Here is a 22,143-nt window from a genome sequence, read left to right on the forward strand (position 1 = left end):
TTGCTTGGAGTATCTTCCTGTACATCAAAAGGTTGTGGGTTCAATTCCCGGTCAGGGCGCATGCCTAGGTTGTGAATTAGATTTCCAGCCAGGGTGCTTGTGGGAGGCAACTGATCTCTCTCTCGCTCCCTCCCCCCCCCTCTCTCTCTCTCCCTCTCTCCCCCCCCCCCCCTCTCTCTCTCTTCTTCTCTTCCTCAAATCAACAAAACATATCCTTGGGTGAGATTAAAAAAAAAAAAAAAGACCCCACATTTCAAATCATAAAGTCTGAATCCATCAGTGGCCAAGACTACTGTGACATGAAGGAGGAGAGCCTCTCAGGTGGGTTCATATCACAAGACTTTAATGGAGATGTTCGAGGTTAGAAATACAAGAGGGGTGATTGTTCTCCCTCGAGGGGTGAGGATACCACGCAGACTGGCCTTTGTAGTTTTGTGTTGTATTTTAATTTATGGTGAGTAGTTAAATAGGTTGTGAGAAATCCCTGAGGTGCAGCAATTGGAGCTAGGATTCGAACCCAAGTCTGACGCCAAAATGCATGCCTTTCCCCTTTATCCTTCAAAGTCCAAAATGTAACCTAAGGAGTCACAGAACCGTGAGGCACAGGCAGGCGTCGTCTTGGGGCACGTCTGCCTGGCGCCTTGTATCTGTGGGGGAAAGGGCGTTTGTAGCATTGGGCAGCCAGAGACCACATGCCACCAAAATACATCGCGTAGGGACCGAGAGGTGAGCCTGTCACCTGACCAACGTCCTCAGGAGGTACCCTGGGCACTGAGAGACCGGGACTGGCAATGTGCTCGCCCACGCAGAAGGTACCCATGGGGATACCAACGCACATCTGGGTCACCTTTCCCGGAACGTACGTGCAGAAGGCAGGAATGATGGGTGTTTTATCCAAGGGACAAATTGAATTGGACACAAACTGGTGAACACAGTTGTAAGGCTGTGAGCTAAGCACCATCCACTCGAGGTCCCAAGACAGGGGCCATTCTGTCTTGCTCATCATTGTATTCTCAGCACTTAGTCCAGGACACATCCATCGGAGGCACCGGGTGGGTGAATGAACGGGATGACTCAGCTCATTGATTGGTTCAGCCAGCCACTCAGTGAGCAGATCTGTGCATTACAGCAGAATTCAGCCTTTCCCGTGGTAGCTTGGGAACTGCCTAAGATTTCTAGGGAATTCCACAAAGCACTAATTATTTAAAGATCTGGATTTGCAGCTTAGCTCTAACTTGCTGTGTGACCCTGAACAAGTTGCTCAGCCTTTCTGAGCCCAGCCTCCCCACCTGTGAAATGAGGAGTGTTGGCAGGACAAACGGAGATAATGGCGGGGAGATCACTTTGTAAAGTGTTGTCAGACACGACGACGATGATGACGATGCCGGTGACCAAATGTCACATAACCTTTCCGGGACTCGGCTCCTTCATCTATTAAAAAAGAAGCACTACCTACATGGTTCTTGTGGTTCCTTCCAGCTCAAGCCTCTTAGACTTCTATGTAGGTACACAGGTGAGGTCTCCAAAAAGAAAGATACCAACTGCAGGAGGCAGACATTCACCACTAGCTGGATGTCTGCCAGATCCCCGCCTAAAATAACCTTTAGCAAAGTCACGCCCCACCGTGGCCGGCAACCGAGAGCCAGAATCAGAGACGCTGGGATGGGCGGGAACTGTGAGCACAGAGCATGGCTCCTTCCTCTGTAAGGTAAGGAGAGGCTGGAGTCAGAAGACTTTCCCAAGTTCACACTCTGAGCAAGACTGGAGCCCATGACCACACACTCCACTCCCACCTCAAACATAAAGGCCCCCAGAACCCCTTTCCGAAGCAGCCTCCCACCAGTCAGACTCCTGCCTGTCTGCCCCTGCTTTTCTTTGCTTTATTGCTGCGGGCAGCCCGAACATAAATGGAAGCCTGTTCTTTGAAATCCTGGGGCTCTCCCGCTGCAGGGAAGAATGCTCCTTTTCAGTGGGGCCTCAGAATATAGATCCCCTCCCATTCAAGCTGATTCTGGTCATTTGTACATGAACCAGGGACTTGCTGGGAACCTGGGCTGGGACCAAGCAAACCCATAACAAAGCCCCCCAAAGCCTGCTGCCCCTCGCTAGCCTGTCATGTGCAAATGTAAATAAGGAGATAAGCTTTTCTAGGAGGAGAGTGAGGAGGAAGAGGTCTGGGGCAGGCAGGCAGGGCTAGGGTGGAACATGGGCTGGGCTGGAGCGCCCCCACGTGGCCGATGGGTGGAGACACACCGGGATCTGCCATTTTGAGGGTTGCAGCCTCACTCTTGCAAGAGCATTTCAGAAGAGAAAAAGAGCGCGTCAAAAAGCGTTAAATTCAGGAACGCCAGCAGACATGGACCACCGAGAAGAATCTCAGTGTAATAATGTCTCTTAACTTAGACCCGACCCGCAAAGACAGCCCAGTAGCCAAGTGCCTGTGTATTTATTTAATAGCTGGGGAATCGTATTTTTGTCTCCCTTTCTGTGGGAGCAGGGTCTGGAGTCCGACTGCCCGCCCCATCTCTTCCAAGCTGAGTGATCTTGGTCCAGTTACTGAATTGCTCCCGGCCTCAGTTTCCCCATCTGTAATATGGGGGTGATCCTAGTGCTTACCCAGAGGGACATTGCAAGAATTAAGTGATGCGGTAAATACAAAGCTCTTAGCATGATGCCTGGCAATTTGGAAGTGCTCAAAGACAAAACCCAGCAGCCATCGGCATGTCTCTGGGATGAAATAGCTGATTTCATTGCTCAGCGTCTCCTGTGTCCTGGTCCTGGGTGCTGTGCGGCAGCATCCGCCAGCTTGTGTACCGTCAGCACCTGAGGGACAGTGAGTGCATGCTGGAAACGCTACCACCGAACAAGCCGGCATTTATTGGGCATTGCGCAAAGCACTGTAGGTTCCCCCAGGGAACGTAGGACCTCCTCGCCGCAGGTACTATTCGCTCATTTTTGAGATGAGGAAACTGACTCGGGAGTTAAGTCACCTGCCCCAGTGACCCAGTGACCTCAACCCAGGCCTGCTTGACGGTTCAGACCCTCCGCTCACGTAGCAGGGTTCAAGCCAAACTCTGTGGTGTTTCTGGTCAGGAAAGTTAGGAACCTGGTTTAAGATGGCAGCCCTGGATTTTAAAAAACTCAGCGTGACTTTTTATGACAACACTGTGTCAAAAAAATATTCCTTTAATGAAACATTTAAAAAAGGCAAGCCCAGTACAGAAAGGGCCTTTAGCTTGCCAGCCCTCAGCCCCCAGACTCTGCCATCCACAGGGTCTGTCCACAGAGAGGAGGCTGTGCGTCACCTTTGAGTTCTCCTGAGCAGGTGCTGTGTCAGCGGCTGCCAGACCCTTCAGACCCCCGAGGACAGATGACATTGGAGGATGATCCACGCTGCCCTTGGCTGGTCCCAGACACGCTGTCTCTGTGCTTACAACGGCGGCTGTTCGTAGCCACCTGTTTGTCGTTCAGTGGTTTCACTAGGCTAAGCCGGCTTTTGGCAGGCACGGCTGTTTTAAGGCTTAAAATAAATGTAAGAGACGTTTGAGATATTCAAGTTAGTCAAAACTGCAACGAACACGACATCTCCGAGGAGCAGCCTGTCCTTGGTGCCACTCTGGGGTTGAACCAATATTCTGAAGCTGTAAAGTTCAAGGTCAAAGGTTTTCCGTGTGTTCTCCAGACCAGGAAGCTCTCTGTAACGCCCCCCCCCCCCCCGCCGCCACCGCCCCAGGCAAGTGGGAGCCACAGCAGGTGCCGGCACACTGTCAGTGTGGGGGTCACAACCTGACCCCAGAACCCCGGAATGAGGGAATCCAGATCACTCCCTGGGCGTTAAACTCGGAGATCATCACCTGTTGGCTCCGGTTTTAAAGCCATGCAAACGAGCCCAAATGCCGGCCTCACACAGTGCGGCTCTGCAAGGTTGCTTTCTCTTTCTGTGTCTCAGCTTTGGCACTTTTAAAAGATAATGACACTAGCCCTAGCCGGTGTTGCTCAGTGGATAGAGCGTCGGCCTGTGGACTCAAGGGTCCCGGGTTCTATTCCAGTCAGGGGCACATGCCCGGGTGGCGGGCTCAGTCCCCAGTAGGGGGCGTGCAGGAGGCAGCCAATCAATGATTCCCTCTCATCATTGATGTCCAGAACATCGGAGGAACAAATACAGGGATGCTTACAAACACTCGCCAGCACAGCTCCCAACACCAGTAGGGTCTTCAACTAGCGACAGCACTTCCTGTTATTATTACTGGTATTATCGATCTTATTAAAATGATCACCACCATCATCATCAAAGCAGAGATTTGCAGTCACCTGAGGCAGCCACTATTTCTCCCAAGATAGGACCTTCCCATAAAGACACTGAAGGATAAACATTATCTTAAGAGATTGTCCTTTAGAAGGGGGGCTCAGCCAGCCACAGGTGCATAAAAGAGGAAAAATCATTCATTCAACAAATATTCACTGAGCTCCTACAGTGTGCCACAGCCTGTGCTAAGTACTGGGGAGTCTCCAGAGAATTATACAGATGTCATCCTGATCCCCGGGAGCTGGGAATCCAGAGAGGCAGGCAGGCAGCAAACGAGTGATGAGCAGGTCTGTGAGTTGTGACAGGCGCGGATTAAGTGCTTTGAGGGAGCAGGCCACCAGGGAATGGCACGAATGGATGGTTCGAGTGGCCGGGGAGGAGGGAGCAGTACAAATGGGGTAGGGGGCAAAGGGGTAGGCGCTGGCAATGGCTAAGTAGGGGAGCCTTCATCAACAGACTTCGAATGTTCTGGTCTTTAAAAATGGACACCTCATGCGAGACTTGCCCAAGCCATGAACTGTTTGATTCCTCCACTCCTGGCCTGACTCTAACCTCAGCACGGAGGTAGGCGTGCGGGAGAAACCGCGCTGTGTGGCCTGGGCGTCTACCGCGCTGGAGCAGAGGAACCCGAGCACAGCTGGGTGCTGGAGGCTGCGTGCCCTTGCCATTGACCTTGTTTCCGATCACATCACGAGCCCCAAAGAATGACAGTCTCCGCGGTAGGCTCTCCTGAGTGTGTCGCAGGAACCTACCCAGCATCTCCTTCAGAAAGTCCTGGAATTCACCTCCCAAGGCCTCCACCGTGGCTCCTTTCAAAGCTCTTTCTTGTCCCCGTTCCATTCCCGCCTACCATCTCCTTCCCCTCCTCTCCCCAGCCACACACAGCCCTCCCCCCCCCCCCCCTCCTTCCTACATGCCACCACAACCCACAGGTTCCTCTGCCTTTCAGAGCCCGGGGCAGCGCAGCGGCCCACTCAGTTCTCACCAGCCTTGCAGACGTGGTTGCTAGACCCTCCTGCTGCGGCTCTCCCCGAGGGCAGCCAGGTGCCACGCTTGCGGCCTGAGCAGGGACTTGGGAGGATTCGATTCGGGATCCAGATCACGTCTTCCTGGGGGTTGGGTGCGGGGGGGAGGGGGGTGGTGGCAGCACCTGCATTCTCCCCTCTCCATCCATGACTTGGTTTAAGTTTTCACTTTACCTTTCCACCTATTTCCTAACCTGAGAGCTTGTGAGCAAGGACCGCCTCCGGGAGGGCTCTGTGACCTGGCGCATTCCCACCCACAGTGAGTGCTTAGTAAGTACGTGCCGAGAGAGAGTGGCCTGCGCTGCTGTATTGCAGATTTACAGTTGTAGCCTCTGATTCGGAACAAGCACATTTGCTTCCTGGGTGCTTTTGCGGAAGCACCGGTGAACAGCTGCGTGCCTAGTGATGGGGAGACGGAGGGCAGGCTTGGAACCACGTGGGCCCCGTGGGCGTTAACAACGTGACGGGATTTCAGAGGGTCCTCAGAGGATCGCCCATTTCCCAGTTGATTCCTGCTCAGTGGAGCATGGTTGGCACTAGCCGGGGCTCCGACTCACCACATCCGCCCGTCCTTCTGGGAGCCCTCTTCAGCCTCGCCACTCTCCTGATTTGGGGGAGCTGGGAGGACGGTGCAATTGGGAGTGTGGAAGAATGCGAGGGAAGAGGAAATGACGAGTGGAGGGAGCAGTGGGGGAGGGGAGAGCAGCGGGTGGGAGAGCAGCGGGGGGAGGAGGAAGAGACCATCACAGGGGCGGGCGGGCGGGGACTGGCTGCAGGGGGTTGGGACTGATGTGGACCTCGTGGGTCCCAGAGGGCAGAGCGCTTTCCTAGGTGGGAATTATTATTCCCGTGGATGGAGAATCACACTTCCCCCCAGCCTCCAAAAGTACCCAGGCCCAGGAACCGAGGGAAGAAACAGTAGATTAAGTAAGGTAGCAAATAAACGAAATCTTCATTCTTTAATGAAGATGGAAAGTATATGGTTTTAGGAACCAGACCGCCAATTTACAGATTTGCAGGGAAAAATAACTGCCCGGGATGAGTGTGATCATCACAGTCTTCCATCCCAGTCAAGGTGTCGTCTTCTGACCTGTAGCCACAGTCCCCTTCCTGACAGCCCGGGCTTTCCCTCCGGGACCCCCTCCCCTCCCCTCCTCTTCCCTCTGCATAATCTTGGGGCCACTAGTTCATGCCTCACTGCAGGCGCCCAGCCAGCAGAGGGGTCCCCTGGGACTTGGGTCCCTGGGACTGGGGTCCTGCATGGAGACATGGCAAAGCAGTTCTTGCTGCTGAGTGCCAGCCCCTCTCCAGGCCCCACCTGCCTGTCCGGGGGAGCCCCAGATTCTTCCCGGCAGCTCCCTTTTGGCTACACCTGAAGACTCCCACCTGGTGGAAGTGAAGTCTGCAAACTTGAAAATCACATGGGTGTGCAGGGCAGCATTCAGTCCAGGAGCAAGCACACGCTCATCTCCTGCGTGTGCGCCAGCGGCTGATTCTGCAATGGTGAACGACGGCCACGGCCCGCGGCTCTCGGAGCCGTGCCAGCGGGATCTCTTGGCAGTGGGGACAGTTACCAATTGTCGTCTTGAGGATAAAAGGCTATGATTGGCCCCACTTTACAAATGACTTAAAATTCACTTCCATGCCGGAAGGATGTTAGGCTGTGGCTTCGGTGCCTGGTGCCTTCACTGCCGATTACTGTCCTTGCGAGTGAGTGACCCTTCAGGAAGGCTGCTCGCAAGTCACCGTGGGGCCTCCAGGCTTGAGGTTTCCATTTGTCCTCCATCTGCCCACCGGTAATGCAAACACACGAGGCCTCAGTGGTCAGAGAGCCAGACTCCGCCTGGCGGCGGCTCCTCTGCCTTCTCTGTGCGCCCTCTAGTGGCAGACAGTAAACGAGCACACAGCCAAGCTTTGCTTGATCATCTTACTTGGAAGGCACCCCAGCAGGCAAAGCTACTGGTGTCCCTGACCAAGTGCTTGATTCTCCGGGCATGGAGCTAAGCGCGTCACACGGGTCCTCTTCTACTCTTCCCACAGCCAACCGGAGTCAGGTCTTCAGTTTACAGAGGAGGAGGCTGAGGGTCAGAGAGGATAGGAGACATGTTCATGCCACCCAGATGGTAAGCGGAGGACCTCGGCCTCACACCCTGTTTTTTTCCGACTTGAGAGCGAGGCCCTCAACACCATGCTGTCACCCCACCCTTGAGGAGTAGGATGAGTTGCCACTTGGGTGCTGGAGGGGCAGTCCAGGACCCTGTCCCCCTAAAGAAGCCGGGCCTGGCATGGAAGACAGAGGCATGGAAGCAGTTTGGGCCATCTGCTGCTCTACTCGCGCCCCTCCGCTAAGGGTGGGATGGGGGACAGCGGGGCCTCTTAGCGCTTGGAGTCAGGCCCCGCACGGTCAGCAAGAACAGATGCACCGGCTTTGTCGTGTAGGCATGGAGCTAAGCGCGTCACACGGGTCCTGGGAGGGAGTAGGTTTTGGAAACAGCCCTGGGTTTGACTATTGGATATGGGTATCCTCTTCCAATAAGTGGAAGTATTTAACTATCTCTTGGGGTTTGTGAGAAGTAAATGCCTTGACAACTGTTCCCCAATTAGTACGCTGATTCCTCACGGCCAAGCAGCAGTGAGCTAGGATCTGGTTCACAGCACGGTGTCTGCTCAGCAGGGGTCTACCTGCGGCCTTGGAACCTGGACCTTTGATACGTTTTCTGCACTAATCAGGCCCATCAGGCGCTGTCATTCGTTACAGGAAGGATCGCTGCGCTGGGACAAGGCGTCTTCTTTCAAGTGTGAGGCGCTGCATGGCTTTGACGGCAGGGGGCCCCTTGAAGCCGGCGCTGTTTTCCAGCGTTCGCTCCCCCTTCCTGTAAAGTCCTTCACGGCTCCACCCGCCCCTTCTTCCTGGGCCTCAGCACCACTCACATTCCTTGGAAGGAGCCCCTGCCTCCACCTCTGTTATTCATCCTCGCTGGCTGGCGTTCCTCTCCAAGCACTTGTGTCCCTTGCCCGCTGGAAACACTGCTGGAGCCTTCCACGCTGATGGAAAATGTCCTTGGCCTCCCAGTTGTGTTTCGCTTTGAGTTTTTGGCTCCCGCCTGTTGGTGTTACCCAACCTACGTGATCGCATTTTATGCAGAATTACTCTACCCCGCGCGCCTTCTCCACTCACTTCCTCCCTTGCTCATGGAGCATTTCCTTTTAGTACACCCCGGGTTTGTTCTCTTTTAATTGTGGGAGAATCTCATTAGTCTCCGTTTCTTGCTACAAAACTTTTTTTTTTTTTTTTTTTTTTTTTTTTAGTACTTTCCGTCTTTCAGCTGTGTTTTCCATTTCCTTTCCTCCCACGGCTCCCAATTTCCAATAGCGGTGGACGGGGAAGACAGATAATCTGAAAAGGTGGGGGCTAGAGGCTGGAAAGGGAGCTATAGAGATGGGTGTGGGAGCCTGGGAAATGGAGTAGGAAAGAAAGAAGAGGGAAACTGGGTTTTGGAGAAAATAACAAGTAAAGTAAAACCAGATTGGCCTGTGTGGACATGAGCCACAGGGGGAATTAGCCAACTAATTTATGTGGCCGGGGAGAGACACCCAGATAATTCTTTCGGTCTGTGGCAGGGTGGGGTCCCTTTGAAACAGATTGAGAAGGTGGTGGAGGAGCCAAAATGTGGGGGTCACAGCCAGGTCAATGTAGAGGCCTGGCTGCAATAATGGGTGCAAAAACCTCTGAGAGCAATGCGAAAAAGGGGTGAGCCAAGGTCAGCTCAGGGTCAAGAGCAAGGATGTCAGGCCCAGTGGAGATAGCACTGAGTGCGCTTCTCCAGCCTTGCCTCTCTTCTGGGAAAGCACCCCTGTGGTCCTCCACTCCCGGACCTCACCTTGCTGCAAGGCCTCCAACCACAGAGTCACTGTGATTGGCTCACCCAGAATGAGTGACCGAAGTGGGGCCATGGCAACCAGCCCTGGGGCCGATGCTGCTGTTGCTGGGACAGAGGCGTGGGCTGTCCCTTTGTGCTGCTCTTTTGGGAGGGTCTACAGGGCCACCATCCTTGCCCCATTCCAGGGGAAATGAAACCCACCAGGAGAAAACAGAGCCGAGATGGGGAGGATTCAGCTCCAACTGCACCCTGTACTTTCGGGGAATTTAAGCCAATAAGTTTTCCTCTTCTTTGCTTAAGCCAGTTTGAGTTGAGTTTCTGCCACGTGCAACACAAAGGAAGTCTTAACCAATACAATGAATGCCTGGCAAAAAGGAGAGCAAAAATAAGATCGGAGGCAGCAGGGAATGAAGAGAAAAAAGAACAAGAGCGTGACATGTGGGACAAGCTCATACAGGCTCCTGGGAACTGTGTGCGTCTCTTCCTAAACCATGTCAACGACTTTGCACTGGAGCTTGAAATAGGCGGGCAGCGAAGGAGTATTTACACCACAGGAAGTGGCAAACGCTACAAATTATGGCTTCTTGTCCCCCCACCTCCATCCCACAACCCACACCCCAGAAGGCCAGTTGCTAAACATTTACCAGGACTCCATATACTCAGAAAGGCCAGGTTTATGTGGGCCTGGCTTTTCAGACAGGTCTGAGAGTCTTAAAGCACCATGCTCTTACCAGTAATCTCTCTGGGTCAAGTTAAACAGATCACTGCCAACGTTCCCCTCCACCCTGGGTGGCACAGACCCAGCCTACAGCTGAATTACATTTGAGCAAAGATTAAAAGGACTGAAACTGGTGATTCTCCAGCTGTCTCCCTTTCTATTTCCTCTCTCTTAATCTAGTCACGTTTTGTTTGTTTACTTGTATTAGGACTCTTGAAAATAAGTGACTGAAAGATAAATCAAACTGACTGAGGCTAGAAAGAGATTGAATAGTCCAGGAGCTGGTTTGGCTTCAGGCAGATTTGCCGTTAGAGGCTCTGACAATGGCCTCTGGCCTCAATTTTTACCCATCTCTTGGCTTTGCTCTGCCATGAAGACTCACAGATGCACCCTTACAGCTGGGCTCAGCACAACCTTAGCAGAAAGAGAGGTTCTTTTTTAACATTTCCAAGAAAAACCCTTTGGCTCTCATTGGCTTGGCTTGAGTCACATGCCCACCCCTGAACCAATCACTGAAGTCAGAGAAAGGGTTGCTGGTACTGGCCACACCCACTCCTATGATTCAATTTTTGGGTAAAAATTCAACACACTGAAATTCTTGACCAAAAAGAGGCCTTGACTTGTGACTCTGGGGATGATTGTCACCTGTAATAGTCTAGTTTCCCAGCCTAAACTCTGACCCTGAACTCCCATGGGACACAGGAGCAACTAGGATCCAAGGCACACCTGCTGTAAGACACCCAAATAAAAATCCGATCTAATAAAGAGGGAATATGCTAATTGACCATCACTCCATCATAAAGGTGGCTGCACCCACAGCTGAAGACAAGTTCCCATAAGGAGACTTAACAAGCAATCAGCAGGGACCTGAGGCTACGCCCTCCCCCGCTCCCATAGGGCTTGACAGGGGACCTCAGGCTGGGCTCTGCACCCCAGCACCAGGCTAGGGGACCTGAGGCCATGCCCCCTGCCCGGCGGGGCTTGACGGGGAACCTCAAGGTGCGCTTCCCATCCTGGTGCTGGGCTAGGGGACCTCAGGCTGCTCTCCCCACCCCAGTACCAGGCTGGGGGAACTCAGGCCATGCCCCGCACCAGGTGGGACTTGACAGGGGACTTCAGGCCACACCCTCCACCTGGCGGGGCTTGACGGGGGACCTCAAGGCATGCCACCCTCCCCGGTCTGGGCTGGGGGATCTCAGGCCATGCCCCCCATCCTGGCACCGGGCCAGGGGACCTGAGGCTACGCCCCCTGCCCGGCAGGGCTTGACAAGAGTGGGACTGGTCAGGTCTGGATCTAGCCCAATGGTGGCGGGGGCCTGCCGGGTCTGGGTCTCACGCGATTTTGAGGCGCATGTGGGTGGGCGGGGACTTGACTCTGGGTCCCATGGTGCACCCCAGACTCTGACAGGAGGAAGGTTTTCATATACATTTTACTAATTTTCTTTCATCTCTGACACTTCCATTATAGAGAAAGGGCAAATAGCAATATTAAATTATTTCCTCTAATTAATCCCCTTTTAATGTGCATGAATTTTGTGCACCGGGCCACTAGTATAATATAAACAATCGGGCCCTTGGAGCATCGAGGAGATTCCCTGTTGCACCTGTCAGGAAGGTCTGGGTGTGGGTGTCTTCTCGCTGGTAGGTGAGAGACAGGTGCCCAAGCTGACCTCACTGCCCCTGGCCCTCCTGTGGGGTGAGCACACTGGACACAGCTTGGCTGGGCTTGAGCCAGGAGCCTACCTGGCCCCTGGCTGCTGGCTCTTCTGGGCACTGACAGGACCACATTCCTCCCGTGTGCTAGCACTTTCCTCCCGGGCGTGCGGTTAGCACCTTTGGCCTCATGCCTGAACCCTGTGGACATCGGCTGCAGGTTCCTTCCACAGAGGAGTCATGCTCCTAAAATTCCCTTCTTCAGAGAGCAGAGAATCTCATTGTGAGGGCTCTGTGACCTCCTGCCCTGAATCTGAGCCTCATTTTTTCTCATCTGTCAAATGGGGAATAATATTCGTCTCACTCGGTGGTTACAAGACATATTTAAGTTTGTGCGAGTGAAGCCCTTGACAAGGAGAAGGAGCCAGTGAATGACTGGTGGGGCTTTAGAACCAGCAGGACTTGGCCTTGAACCAGGACCCTTCCACTTCCCTGCCACTAGGTCTTGAGTGAGTCACTTCCATTTCTTCTTGCATAGAATGAGGACCCAGGACTCTCACAGTGGTGTCTGTTTTGGGTGTGCTGTTACAGTGGTGCTTTTTAAAGAGGGTGTTTGCTTGTCTGTACAGTATAGCTTCCCCTTCTAGAAATAGCACCTGAGCATGTGGTCTTGGTGAGGACAAGGGTCAGGGTGCTGGGTTCCCCACGGACTGAGAACTGGGTAAGTGCCAAGCTCAGCCACCAGACCTTTCCCTCTGGGAATCTGAATTATTTTTTCAAATGTATCTTAACTCTATTCATACAAAAGTCCAAAGTAACCTTCAAAGTTTTTTATATTTTAAAACGTAAAGGAAGCCAAAACCGGTTTGGCTCAGTGGATAGAGCGTCGGCCTGCGGACTGAAAGGTCCCAGGTTCGATTCCGGTCAAGGGCATGTACCTTGGTTGCGGGCACATCCCCGGTAGGGGGTGTGCAGGAGGCAGCTGGTCGATGTTTCTCTCTCATCGATGTTTCTAGCTCTCTATCCCTCTCCCTTCCTTTCTGTAAAAAATCAATTAAAATATTAAAGAAAAAAAAAGTAAAGGAAAATAAATCTGTTTATAGATATCAGCCAGACCCATAGCTACACATAACAATTATATAGGAGGATTATGAGCTCATCTACATCCATATCTGTTTTTCTCAATCTTATTAGAATATGTATCACACAACTATTAGCCAAGCAAAAGTTCAGGAACTATTATTCTTTATTTAATCTTTTCAAGGTGCTGCATAAAATGTTTAAAATTAATACAAACCCTATTCCTGAAAAGCCTGTTTTAGTTGCTCCTTGGGAATTTGAACTTGGAACAGACCAACAGGGGCAGGAAAAAAGTTGGTGTGCTAAGTAAATAAATGCAGAACCCCTGCTCCCGGAGCCCGGAGCCGGCCTGGTTCCTGTGCTTTCCAAGATCTGCGTGTCCACCTTCCCTCCTCTTCTTCCAGCTAGGTCTAGCCTTCTGAGCAGTTCCTCTCTGCTTATGTTGGCCGGAGTTAGGGTTCTCATCCCTTGCATCTGGGGAGTCGTACCTGAGAAGTGCCCCTGAGGGTTGGATTTATTACAGAGAGAGGATCCAAGCAAAACCTGCAAAGGGAAAAGGTGCACCCGGCGATGTCTGGAGACCAGGCGCCAGCTTCCAGTGTCCTCTCTGGTGGAGTCACAGGGACGTGCTGACCCCCCCAGCTATGAGTTGTGACAACACGGGCGAAGTGTTGTCTACCAGGGTCGCCCACGGGAGACTTGGTGCCCAAGGTTTTCACTGGGGGCTGGGCACAGGGGCACCCTCTACCTGGCATGAACAAATATTCTCCACTCCCAGAAAGAACACGGATGTGCGGCATAAACAAGCTTACAATCCTGACAAGTTCGGAGGTAGAAAGGAGCAGCCCCAGCCTGATGGAGTAGCCGTCCCTAACTCCCCAGCAAGGGACGGGGATTTCGGGGGCTTCTCTCCCGCCGCCCTGCCCACCTGCCCCTCAGCCCTCCATCATCCCAGACAGCCTCCACCCCGTCCCCCTCCGCTCCCCTTCCTCCTGGCAGCTGGGTGTTCATTTAAAACCTCAGCCAGCTCAGTGTCTGCTGGCCACCCGTCTCCCCTGAGTAAGAACCAGCGAGGTGACCAGGCTCCAGACGCCATTCCCTCCTCCTCTCCTTCCAAGCCCCCTCCACCGCTCTCCTCGGCCCTTCTCTGGTTTCCTCTCTGACGGGCTACGTATTTGTGTTTCTGTTTGCTTAGAGTTTCTTCCTCCCCAGTCCCTGCAATGTAACCCAGAAGGAAGGGACTTAACTTCATTCCTAGTTTTGTCCCCAGCAGAACCGTGTGATTGGCATTATAATCTGTAACATAAGCATCCCGTCCCTGCAGAGAGCCTTCGAGAATTCATCCTGTTTCTGCCGCCACGGTGCTGGTCCTTGTCCCCAGACTTCATACTTAAGGCTCTCAGGCCCTTTTCTGCTAAGTCCATGACCCTGCTCTTGGGATGTGACAGGAGAAGAGAAAAGCTTCAAATCCCACTCCAGGCTCACCTGAGCCCTCGTTGGCGTCGTCAAATTCCACCTGGAAGAGGTAGCCGGTGTTCCAGGCGTAGCGGCAGGCCGCGGCGTCGTAGGAGACCCGGAGAGGGTGCAGCCCGGGGTCGTAGACACTGTCCCTCCAGCGGATGTTGATGGGGGACTGCCGGGAGCCCCCGGGCTTGGAGGCTGGGCCCTTCCAAAGGGGGTGCACTGGGGACAGAGAGACGGAGAGAAGGAGATCCTGATGCTGCACTGGCCACACTGAGCCTCGGAAGCAGAGGCAGAGATCCCAGCGTGGAGCCTGGGGAACCCAGAAGGTCCGCCAGCTTACCCCGCCCACCACTGGGGGCCCTGCTCCACGCCCTCTCTGGACCCTCCCCAGATACCGATTTTCCTGCTGCATTGATTTGGTTTTGATCTGTGTCAGTGTGGTTCCAAGGAGCCCCTGCCCGTGGTTCCAGGCCAGACCAGGGGAGCGGGTGGGCGAGGCAGAGTGCCCCGCGGCTGGGCATCTCTTCCTGCCCCATCCCACTCGCCTGGATGACAGCAGATACCTCAAAGTCTTCCACAAGAAGGAGGGGAAATATGCCCGCAGCAAGGAAACCACGCAGAATGACCCTGACCCCTTTTCTCAAGGTTCCCTTGCTCTGGGCTGCTCCCTCCACCCACTCCTGAACCCCCCCCCGCCCCCTCTAGCCTGGCAGGGCTTTCTCTGCTCTTTGTAGACCCTTGTGGGTCTACGCTTCTGCCAATGGCCACCCACGGCCTGAAATGACACCTTAGATTCACGTGTCTTGCCTTCCCTATGAAAGTGGACATGTTGATGAAGGAAATCCTCTATATGCAAATATTTTAACAATAATTTATACCTTGATTTGAGAGCGAGCTGGGGAGGAGCACAGAGTTGGAACCTGGAGGGCAGCATAGTAAAGGGGCACCGCCTTCCACACAGGGAAGGCAACCCATCGAGCTCATCTCGGGCAGGAGTCACCAACCGCGTGAAAGACCCAGGGCTCATGGAATCACAGAAGTGGAGGCTGCAGTGAGGACCTCGGCCGTCATCCTACCCGGGCCTTGGTGCAGACCGGGGGCTGCCGAGGCCAGGCAGGCAGGTCAGGTAAACGAGGCAGCTGACTCTCACCCAGGCGCTGGCGCTGGGGGGCGGGAGGGAGAGGTGGTGACTGTGGCTGACTGAAAAGCGTGGCAGCACTTGTTGCGAGATCTTTAGATTTTTTAAGAGAGGATAAAAATGCAGATTTTCATGCAACATCTCCCCATGTTTGTGTTGATAATTTTGTGTTAAAGTTTTTACCATTATGTAGAGGGAAAGACACAGTTGTGACCAAATAAGCCAGCTCTCCTTACTCACCACTTGAGTTATTGGGTATGTTATTTACCTTCTCCCTGTTGACGACCCACCTAAGCCTCATCTGTAAGAATGAGAATAATCCTATATAATAAAAGCCTAATGTGCTAAGTGTCCAGTTGTCCAGTCATCCATTCAACCAATCAAAGTCTAATATGCTAATAATATGCTAAGGCTGCTCAACCACTCACTATGATGTGCACTGACCACCAGGGGGCAGACAGTTGACCAGTTGCTATGACATACTTTGACCACCCAGGGCAGATGCTCCAACCGCGGTAGGTTAGCTTGTTAATGGGATCCAGCTGATTGGTACTGAGCGAGACAGGCCTGACACACCCTGGAGCCCTTCTGCGGTCCATCCCCAGCTGGCCAACCTCCCATGTCCCTCCCTGGCCCCAATTGTGCACTGGTGGGGTCCCTCAGCCTGGCCTGTGCCCTTTCACAATCCGTACTGAGGCACGCCCCCCCCAGGTGCACAAATTTCATGCACTGGGCCTCTAGTAATATATAATAATAGCAGGTTGTGGAATCCATGTTAGCTCCCACTCTGCCCATTGCCCTAAAGCAATGACTGGCTGGGCTCAGAGAAAGACAGCCCGGGCACCCTGCAGCTGTCCAGCACTCTGCCTCTCCGGTTCCTGATGATGAATGGATGGCAGCAGACTCAGAGCCGGATAACCAGCCTGCACCTTTGTCTGGTGTCCTTTGTTCAGCCGCCTTCTGCTTTAACCCAGATCTGTACCAGGGGTGCTTTAACCCAGATCTGTACCAGGAGTGCCTGGTCTTCCACTGTCTGTTCTCTCCCAAACCCCTCTGAGCTGCACAAACCACGATTGTGTCTGATGGGAAGCGACATTTCACACACAGTGCAGCCCTCACAAGCCATGTTCACACCCATCCTCCCTAAGGGAAAACGGGGATTTACACGGCTGCACACTCCTCAGCACGGACAGACACGGGAGCAGCTAAGTGCCACAGAGGCAGCCTCCCCTGACCGGGGACTCAGCTGCCCCCCACACAGAGATGCAAGGTGCAGAAGAGTGGGGGTCTTTAGGGTACGTTTGAGACATTTCCTGAAGGCTGAAGGGTGCCGCCAACCATGAAACCTCTGCGTGGAACACCATCCCTGCCACCAAGAAAAAGGTGTTGCCCATCACAGCCTGCGAAGAAGTGACGCCGCTTAAACCTTTCAGTAAGTGTTCATAGAGCTGCTCCTGTGGGTCCCGCATTGGCCCAAGTGCAGGAAGGATGAGAGGCACGTTGAACAGATCCGGACGACCCAGCTTGGAGCCCAGCCCAGCCAGGGTGAGCCAAACCCAAGCCCTGCAGACAAATGAGCAAGAACTGCTTGTTAAAATGTTTGAGAGCACGCACTGGCGTGCTGCTGAAGGTTAATGACCAGCTCAGCAGGGGGAGAAGGAGCTCTGAGGTGGAATGTTTGTTGATTACCACGGGGGATACTCCCTCCAGGGCCGATTTTAAGCTACCAATATGAAAGTCACTGATCACAGCCTTCGGAAGACCAGCTGCTGCTGGTAAAAGGTAGCTTACACACGCAATGAAACATGGTCCGAGCACGCTTCATTGAAATGGTCCCTAAAATTATTTCTGAACATTTTATAACTCTGACTCTCTCGGGACCACACCACGAGTGATTCTCACTCAGTTTTAGTAGCAAGCGTCCTTTTCCCCCCAAAATGAAATGTTTTGCCACATCCCAATAAACAAAACAGTGAAGAGAACCCCAGGGATTCCCCCGCCAGCAGTTTGAGAACTACAGCATAAATACAGCATAAACCGATTTAGGCACTCGATACAGAGTTACTTTGTTATTCTGTCCTGCACACATGTGCAAAGATGTGGGAGAGTATGGTTTGTAAGAATTAAAAATTGAACACCATCTAATGTCTCCCAACAGGGTAATGGCTCAATACAGGGACATGCGTATGATTGCCCAAGACGATAACAACAGTGCTCAGAGAGTTCTCACAAGATGCCAAGCACTGGTCCAAGCCTTCCTTTTCTTTTCTCTTTTTTCTTTTCTCCTTCCCTTCCCTTCCCTTCCCTTCCCTTCCCTTCCCTTCCCTTCCCTTCCCTTCCCTTTCCTTTTCTCTTCTTTCCTTTTCTTTTAATACTAGAGGCCCAGTGCACAAAATCGTGCAGGTAGGGTCCCTAGGCCTAGCCTCCTGCGATCAGGGCCATCTTCTGCCCATTTCCCAGGCTGAACGCTGCCTCCACCGCTGGGCTGTCAGGCCTTTGGGATCACCAGCTCATCCCCCGCTGCTCAGGGGCTCAGGCCTGTGGGAAAGCAGGTGCCAGCTACTTCACCTCCATGCACGTATGCCAGGCCAGCCGCTGATGGAATGCACTGCTCCTCTCTCGGGGCCACTCATGTGGGTGCAGCCACCGCCGCCGCCGCTGCTGCTGCTGCTGGTGCTGGGGCTTGAGGCGCTGACAGAAGCTGCAGGACCTACCCGCCCTGGCACGAGAGGCCCCAAGCTGGCAGCACATTCCATCAGTGGCCGGCCCAGCACACTCGCATGGAGGTAAAGTCACCGGCGCACGCTTTTCCGCAGGCCTGAGCCCCCGAGCAGCTGGGGATGAGCTGGTGATCCCAGCAGCCTGACAGCCAGCCTGGTCCTCCCGCCACCCACCCTGATTCCCTGTTCACCATCGCTGATCCATCGGAGCCTGCGGGCCAGGGGCAGGGACCGAGAGGTGCTCAATGCACCTCATGGTGACCGGTCGTTTGGTTGTCCTGGTCTTCATGGACACTGGCTTTTTATATATATAGATATTTTTGTTGATTTCAGAGAGGAAGGGAGAGGAAGAGATAGAAACATCAATGATGAGAGACAATCATCGATCAGCTGCCTCTGGCACGCCCCCTACTGGGGATTGAGCCTGCAACATGGGCATGGGCCCTGACCAGGAATCAAACCGTGACCTCCTGGTTCATGGGTTGATGCTCAACCACTGAGCCACGCCCACCGGGCTTATTACTCACCTTTTACAGGTGAGAAAACTGAGGCTCTGAGAGGGTAAGAAACTTGCCGAGGGGCACGCGTCCACAAAGTGGTCTGATGCCCTTAATGGCTGAACTAGGTACTCAGAGAGGACAGTTCCTGAGAGACAGTGTGGCGATGTGTACAGTTAAGAAAGAAAACCTAAACGCAGATACGCATGCACAGTGCAGTACTTCTTACTGTTGGGAAAGTTTTGTGTACGTGTGGATAGGTTTCTCTGCGCATGGGGAAAGCGTCAGGAGGCTGCACTGCAAAGTACTCTGGGAATTGGGGTTGCGGGGAGACATGAGGGAGGGTCTTCTATGTGAGTGAATATGCTTCTGTATGGTTTGAAATTTCAGGTAAGTCTGGGGTGGGCCTGAGGTTCCTCATTTCTCGCAAGCTCCAGGTGGTGCTGCGGCTGCTGGTCTGGGCACCCCACTCTGAGTGGGGGTAACTGAAAGGACTGGGGTTGGGGGTGGGACCCGGCTTCCATCCCAGCCCCTTCTGGTTGGGGGCTTGAAGTGCATCCTGGTGGCTTTGGTTTCCATCTCTGTGCCACCCTCGTCCTGGAGGACTCCTTGGGTTTCCTGCTCTCGGTGGCCTATAGCAGCTCCTGAGTACCACAGTCCTCTTAAAGCTCTAGCCCAGGCTTACCCCAGGGCGTGTGGTCCAGCACACCCAGGCTGCCTGCCCTCGCTTCACAGCCTGAGTTCTGGCCTGACGGGAACCCCAGTGGAGCCTGGAGTGCTCCTGTAGAATGCCCTGTGGGTGCGAGACAGAGTTTAGCATCGTCCTCAGGGGTGGACCCACAGACTCATTGGAAAGAACTAAGAGTGCTCCCTGAGAGCCTGGGGTGTGCCAGGCTTTCGACACACCGTTTCATCTCTATGCAGCCCGTGCGACCCCGAGGCATCCCATTGTATAGATGAGGACACCGAGGCTCAGGGAGGTGAAGCCACCGCCCAGCTCTCCCTGCAGACAGGTGTCACCAATGCCTGGCCCCAGGAGCGACTGGCTCTGAGGCCCAGGCTCTGTGAACTACCCAGTCCTGGAAAGTGTGGCCTATTTACGTCAGAAGCCACTTTATCAGCCTTCAGCGCAGGCCCTTTGTCTGACAGAGGGAGAATCTGAGACCCAGAAAGTGGAAAGGATGCGTCCAAGTTCATTAAGCATGCCAATGCCGGCATGAGGCAGACAGAGCGGGCAGTCCCTGGACAGAGGGGTTGGGTGTATTTACTGCATGTTTGCCGAGAATGTTCTCTGCTGGGGAGGTTAGGAGCTCTGATGACTGGCTCATTTGGTCCTTCAGGGCTGGATGTTTCACAACAGCTTGTCTTGGGAAGGGGTGCCTTGTTCCAAGCCTCTGGCCCTCCAAATACCCCCTCTCCCCCCGGTGAATCAGGTTAAAGAACTCGCCCAAGATTGCCCACAGGAAAAGAGCCGGAGCAGAAATATGAACCCGAGCCTTCTGCCTCCAGGCTGCCTTCATTTTGAAAGACACCCTACCGTAAAATTAGCTAAACGTCCAATTGCATTTGGGGAAACGGGAGGATTCTAAGAAATTCTACTTACAAGCGTTATTCCTACTTCTCTGCGCACAGGGAACCTGGGAGCACGGTCGCTCAGGCCTCCGCAGATGGCTTCGCAGAGCCCCCCACGCCTGCTTGGCCAAGACGGAGAAGCCTGAGGACTTCGCATGGTTCCTGCCCAGCATCGGGGTCCTGAGCATCTTGGGTCTGTCCCCGCGGAGCCCAGTAACGAGAGGGTCTTTCCTACTATCCTCGCTTTGACTGGGAAACCAGTGGAGTGGATTGGACCCGCTTCTTATTGTCAGAACTCACCCAGACCCTGAGCCCTGATAGTTAAATTTCAACCCATGCCCGCCCTGGCTTCTAGGGTGACACTTGGTTTGGCTTAGGGGTGGGTGCACTGGGACAAGTGGCCTTCACTGCGGCCAGGCCCCTGGGGTCACTGTGCTTTGATCTGGTAAACAGTGAGGTGAGCTGGACAGGAAGGCAGGCCTGCTGTGAGCCGGGGGAGCAGGTGAGGGCACATGGGAGGGCCAAGTCCCTGCTCTTGGCGTTGACCTCTAATCTGGAGTGAGCAGCTCTCTGGCCTCGGGGAGCTCCAGACCAGGCACAAAGCCATGCTGTGTGTACGTACAGGGAACAATAGGTTCAAAAGTGCAGGGATGGGAATCAAAGCTGCGGGGCGGGTGGGGCAGGTGAGCACGTGACTCTCTGCCTGGGACTCCTGGGAAAGCAGCCTGTCCCCCTTCTCCATCAGACAGACATGATTTGATACAAATTTGTTCTGCCCAAGTGAGCTGCCCTGGGTAGCCCAGGACTCCCAGCCTGTGGTGCCTCTTTCATGCACAAAACTGTCCACATTTGGACAAAGTAGCTGGTCCCGCTCATTATTCAACTTGGCATATTTGCACGTGCCAGGTAACAAACTTACTTTGGACTACATGGCATTTTATTTCCCACTTTTACCCGTGAAATGATGACTACAGGGTTGGAGAAGTTTGTACTTTTTTTGGTGTGTGTGGGTGTCCGACTTAGAAACTTCAAGGGGACAAGGGATATCACAACTTATCACCGAGTCTTAGGTCTGAAAGACCCGCAGAACGAGTTCTGAACCTTGCATCCACTTTGGGCTCCCGGGGACCCAAGGATCTCGTGATCACACACATGATTGGTCTACAGCTTTCGCCCAATTCTCTGACAGACCCATGGGTTCCTTGCCTTTGTTGCAATCAACAAAAAACAACTCTGGAATATAGAGTGTCCCTCGAAAATATCTACACGTACTTTCAATAATTATAAAGGCAGTGTTTATTAAAATATATTTAATTTTCAAAATTGAGCTATCAGCTGTTAAAGTGTGTGTATGTTTTTGGGGGACACCCTGTATATGCTTATCTTCCTACAGAGTCACTTTAGAAAGGTAGCTACCCAGGGTAGCTTGCTTCATTCATTCATTCATTCATTCATTCATTCATTCACCTCTGCCTCTGTTTCATCATCTGTAAAGTGAGGAAATAAAACTCTGTTGGGTTGCTGTGAGGGTTTAAGGGGTGGATATGCATGAAGTGCTTAGAAGGTAGTGCTGCCAGCACTACATGCCGAGCACCACGCAGGCCCTGGATGAGTGCAGGCTTCCCCCGCATGAGCAAACCGGTCAGCTGACACTCACGGGGCCCCTTTGCTCGTAAGGGCATGTCCTCGGCCATCCGGCTGCCCTGCCACCTTCAGCCCGCCTATTTTAGGTAGATCGCATCCCTGGCCATCCCTGTGGGTCTGTCTACCTCTTTTCCTCGGAGCCACAGGGCAGGGCTCTGCTTTGCTTAGGAAATATCATCAGCCCATCTCAACCTGCACATCCCTCACAGCTGACTCCTACGTCACTTCAACTGCTGTTAGCTTTAGAAACCGAAATCTCTGCCACTGAAAATACATAAAAGCCATCTACTGTACAAGCAGTTCAAAGGTCAAAAGTACAAGTCTCTGTTTCCCAGAGTGAACTGCTGCTTGCAGTGTCTTGTGGCTCTTTCTGGAAATTTCCATGATATCTAAGCTTACACAGTCATGCGCCGCTTAACGACAGAGATGTCTTCTGAGAAATGGG

General features: G+C 53.3%; 1 protein-coding gene across 1 annotated transcript in view; it reads right to left on the minus strand.

Annotated features, from left to right (window-relative positions):
* CA5A (carbonic anhydrase 5A) overlaps positions 1 to 20,242 on the minus strand; it is a gene marked incomplete at both ends in the record, with an annotated part of 31,896 nt that extends 11,654 nt beyond the window's left edge. The window contains 2 exons of the mRNA XM_079759764.1: positions 14,149 to 14,346; positions 20,086 to 20,242. Of these exons, the coding sequence (XP_079615890.1) occupies positions 14,149 to 14,346; positions 20,086 to 20,242 (355 nt within the window). The remainder of the gene's footprint in view (positions 1 to 14,148; positions 14,347 to 20,085) is intronic.
* Positions 20,243 to 22,143: the final 1,901 nt, after the last annotated feature.

The sequence above is a fragment of the Cnephaeus nilssonii genome (genome assembly GCF_951640355.1).
Source record: "Cnephaeus nilssonii genome assembly, chromosome: 20".
Classification (NCBI taxonomy): Eukaryota; Metazoa; Chordata; class Mammalia; order Chiroptera; family Vespertilionidae; genus Cnephaeus; species Cnephaeus nilssonii.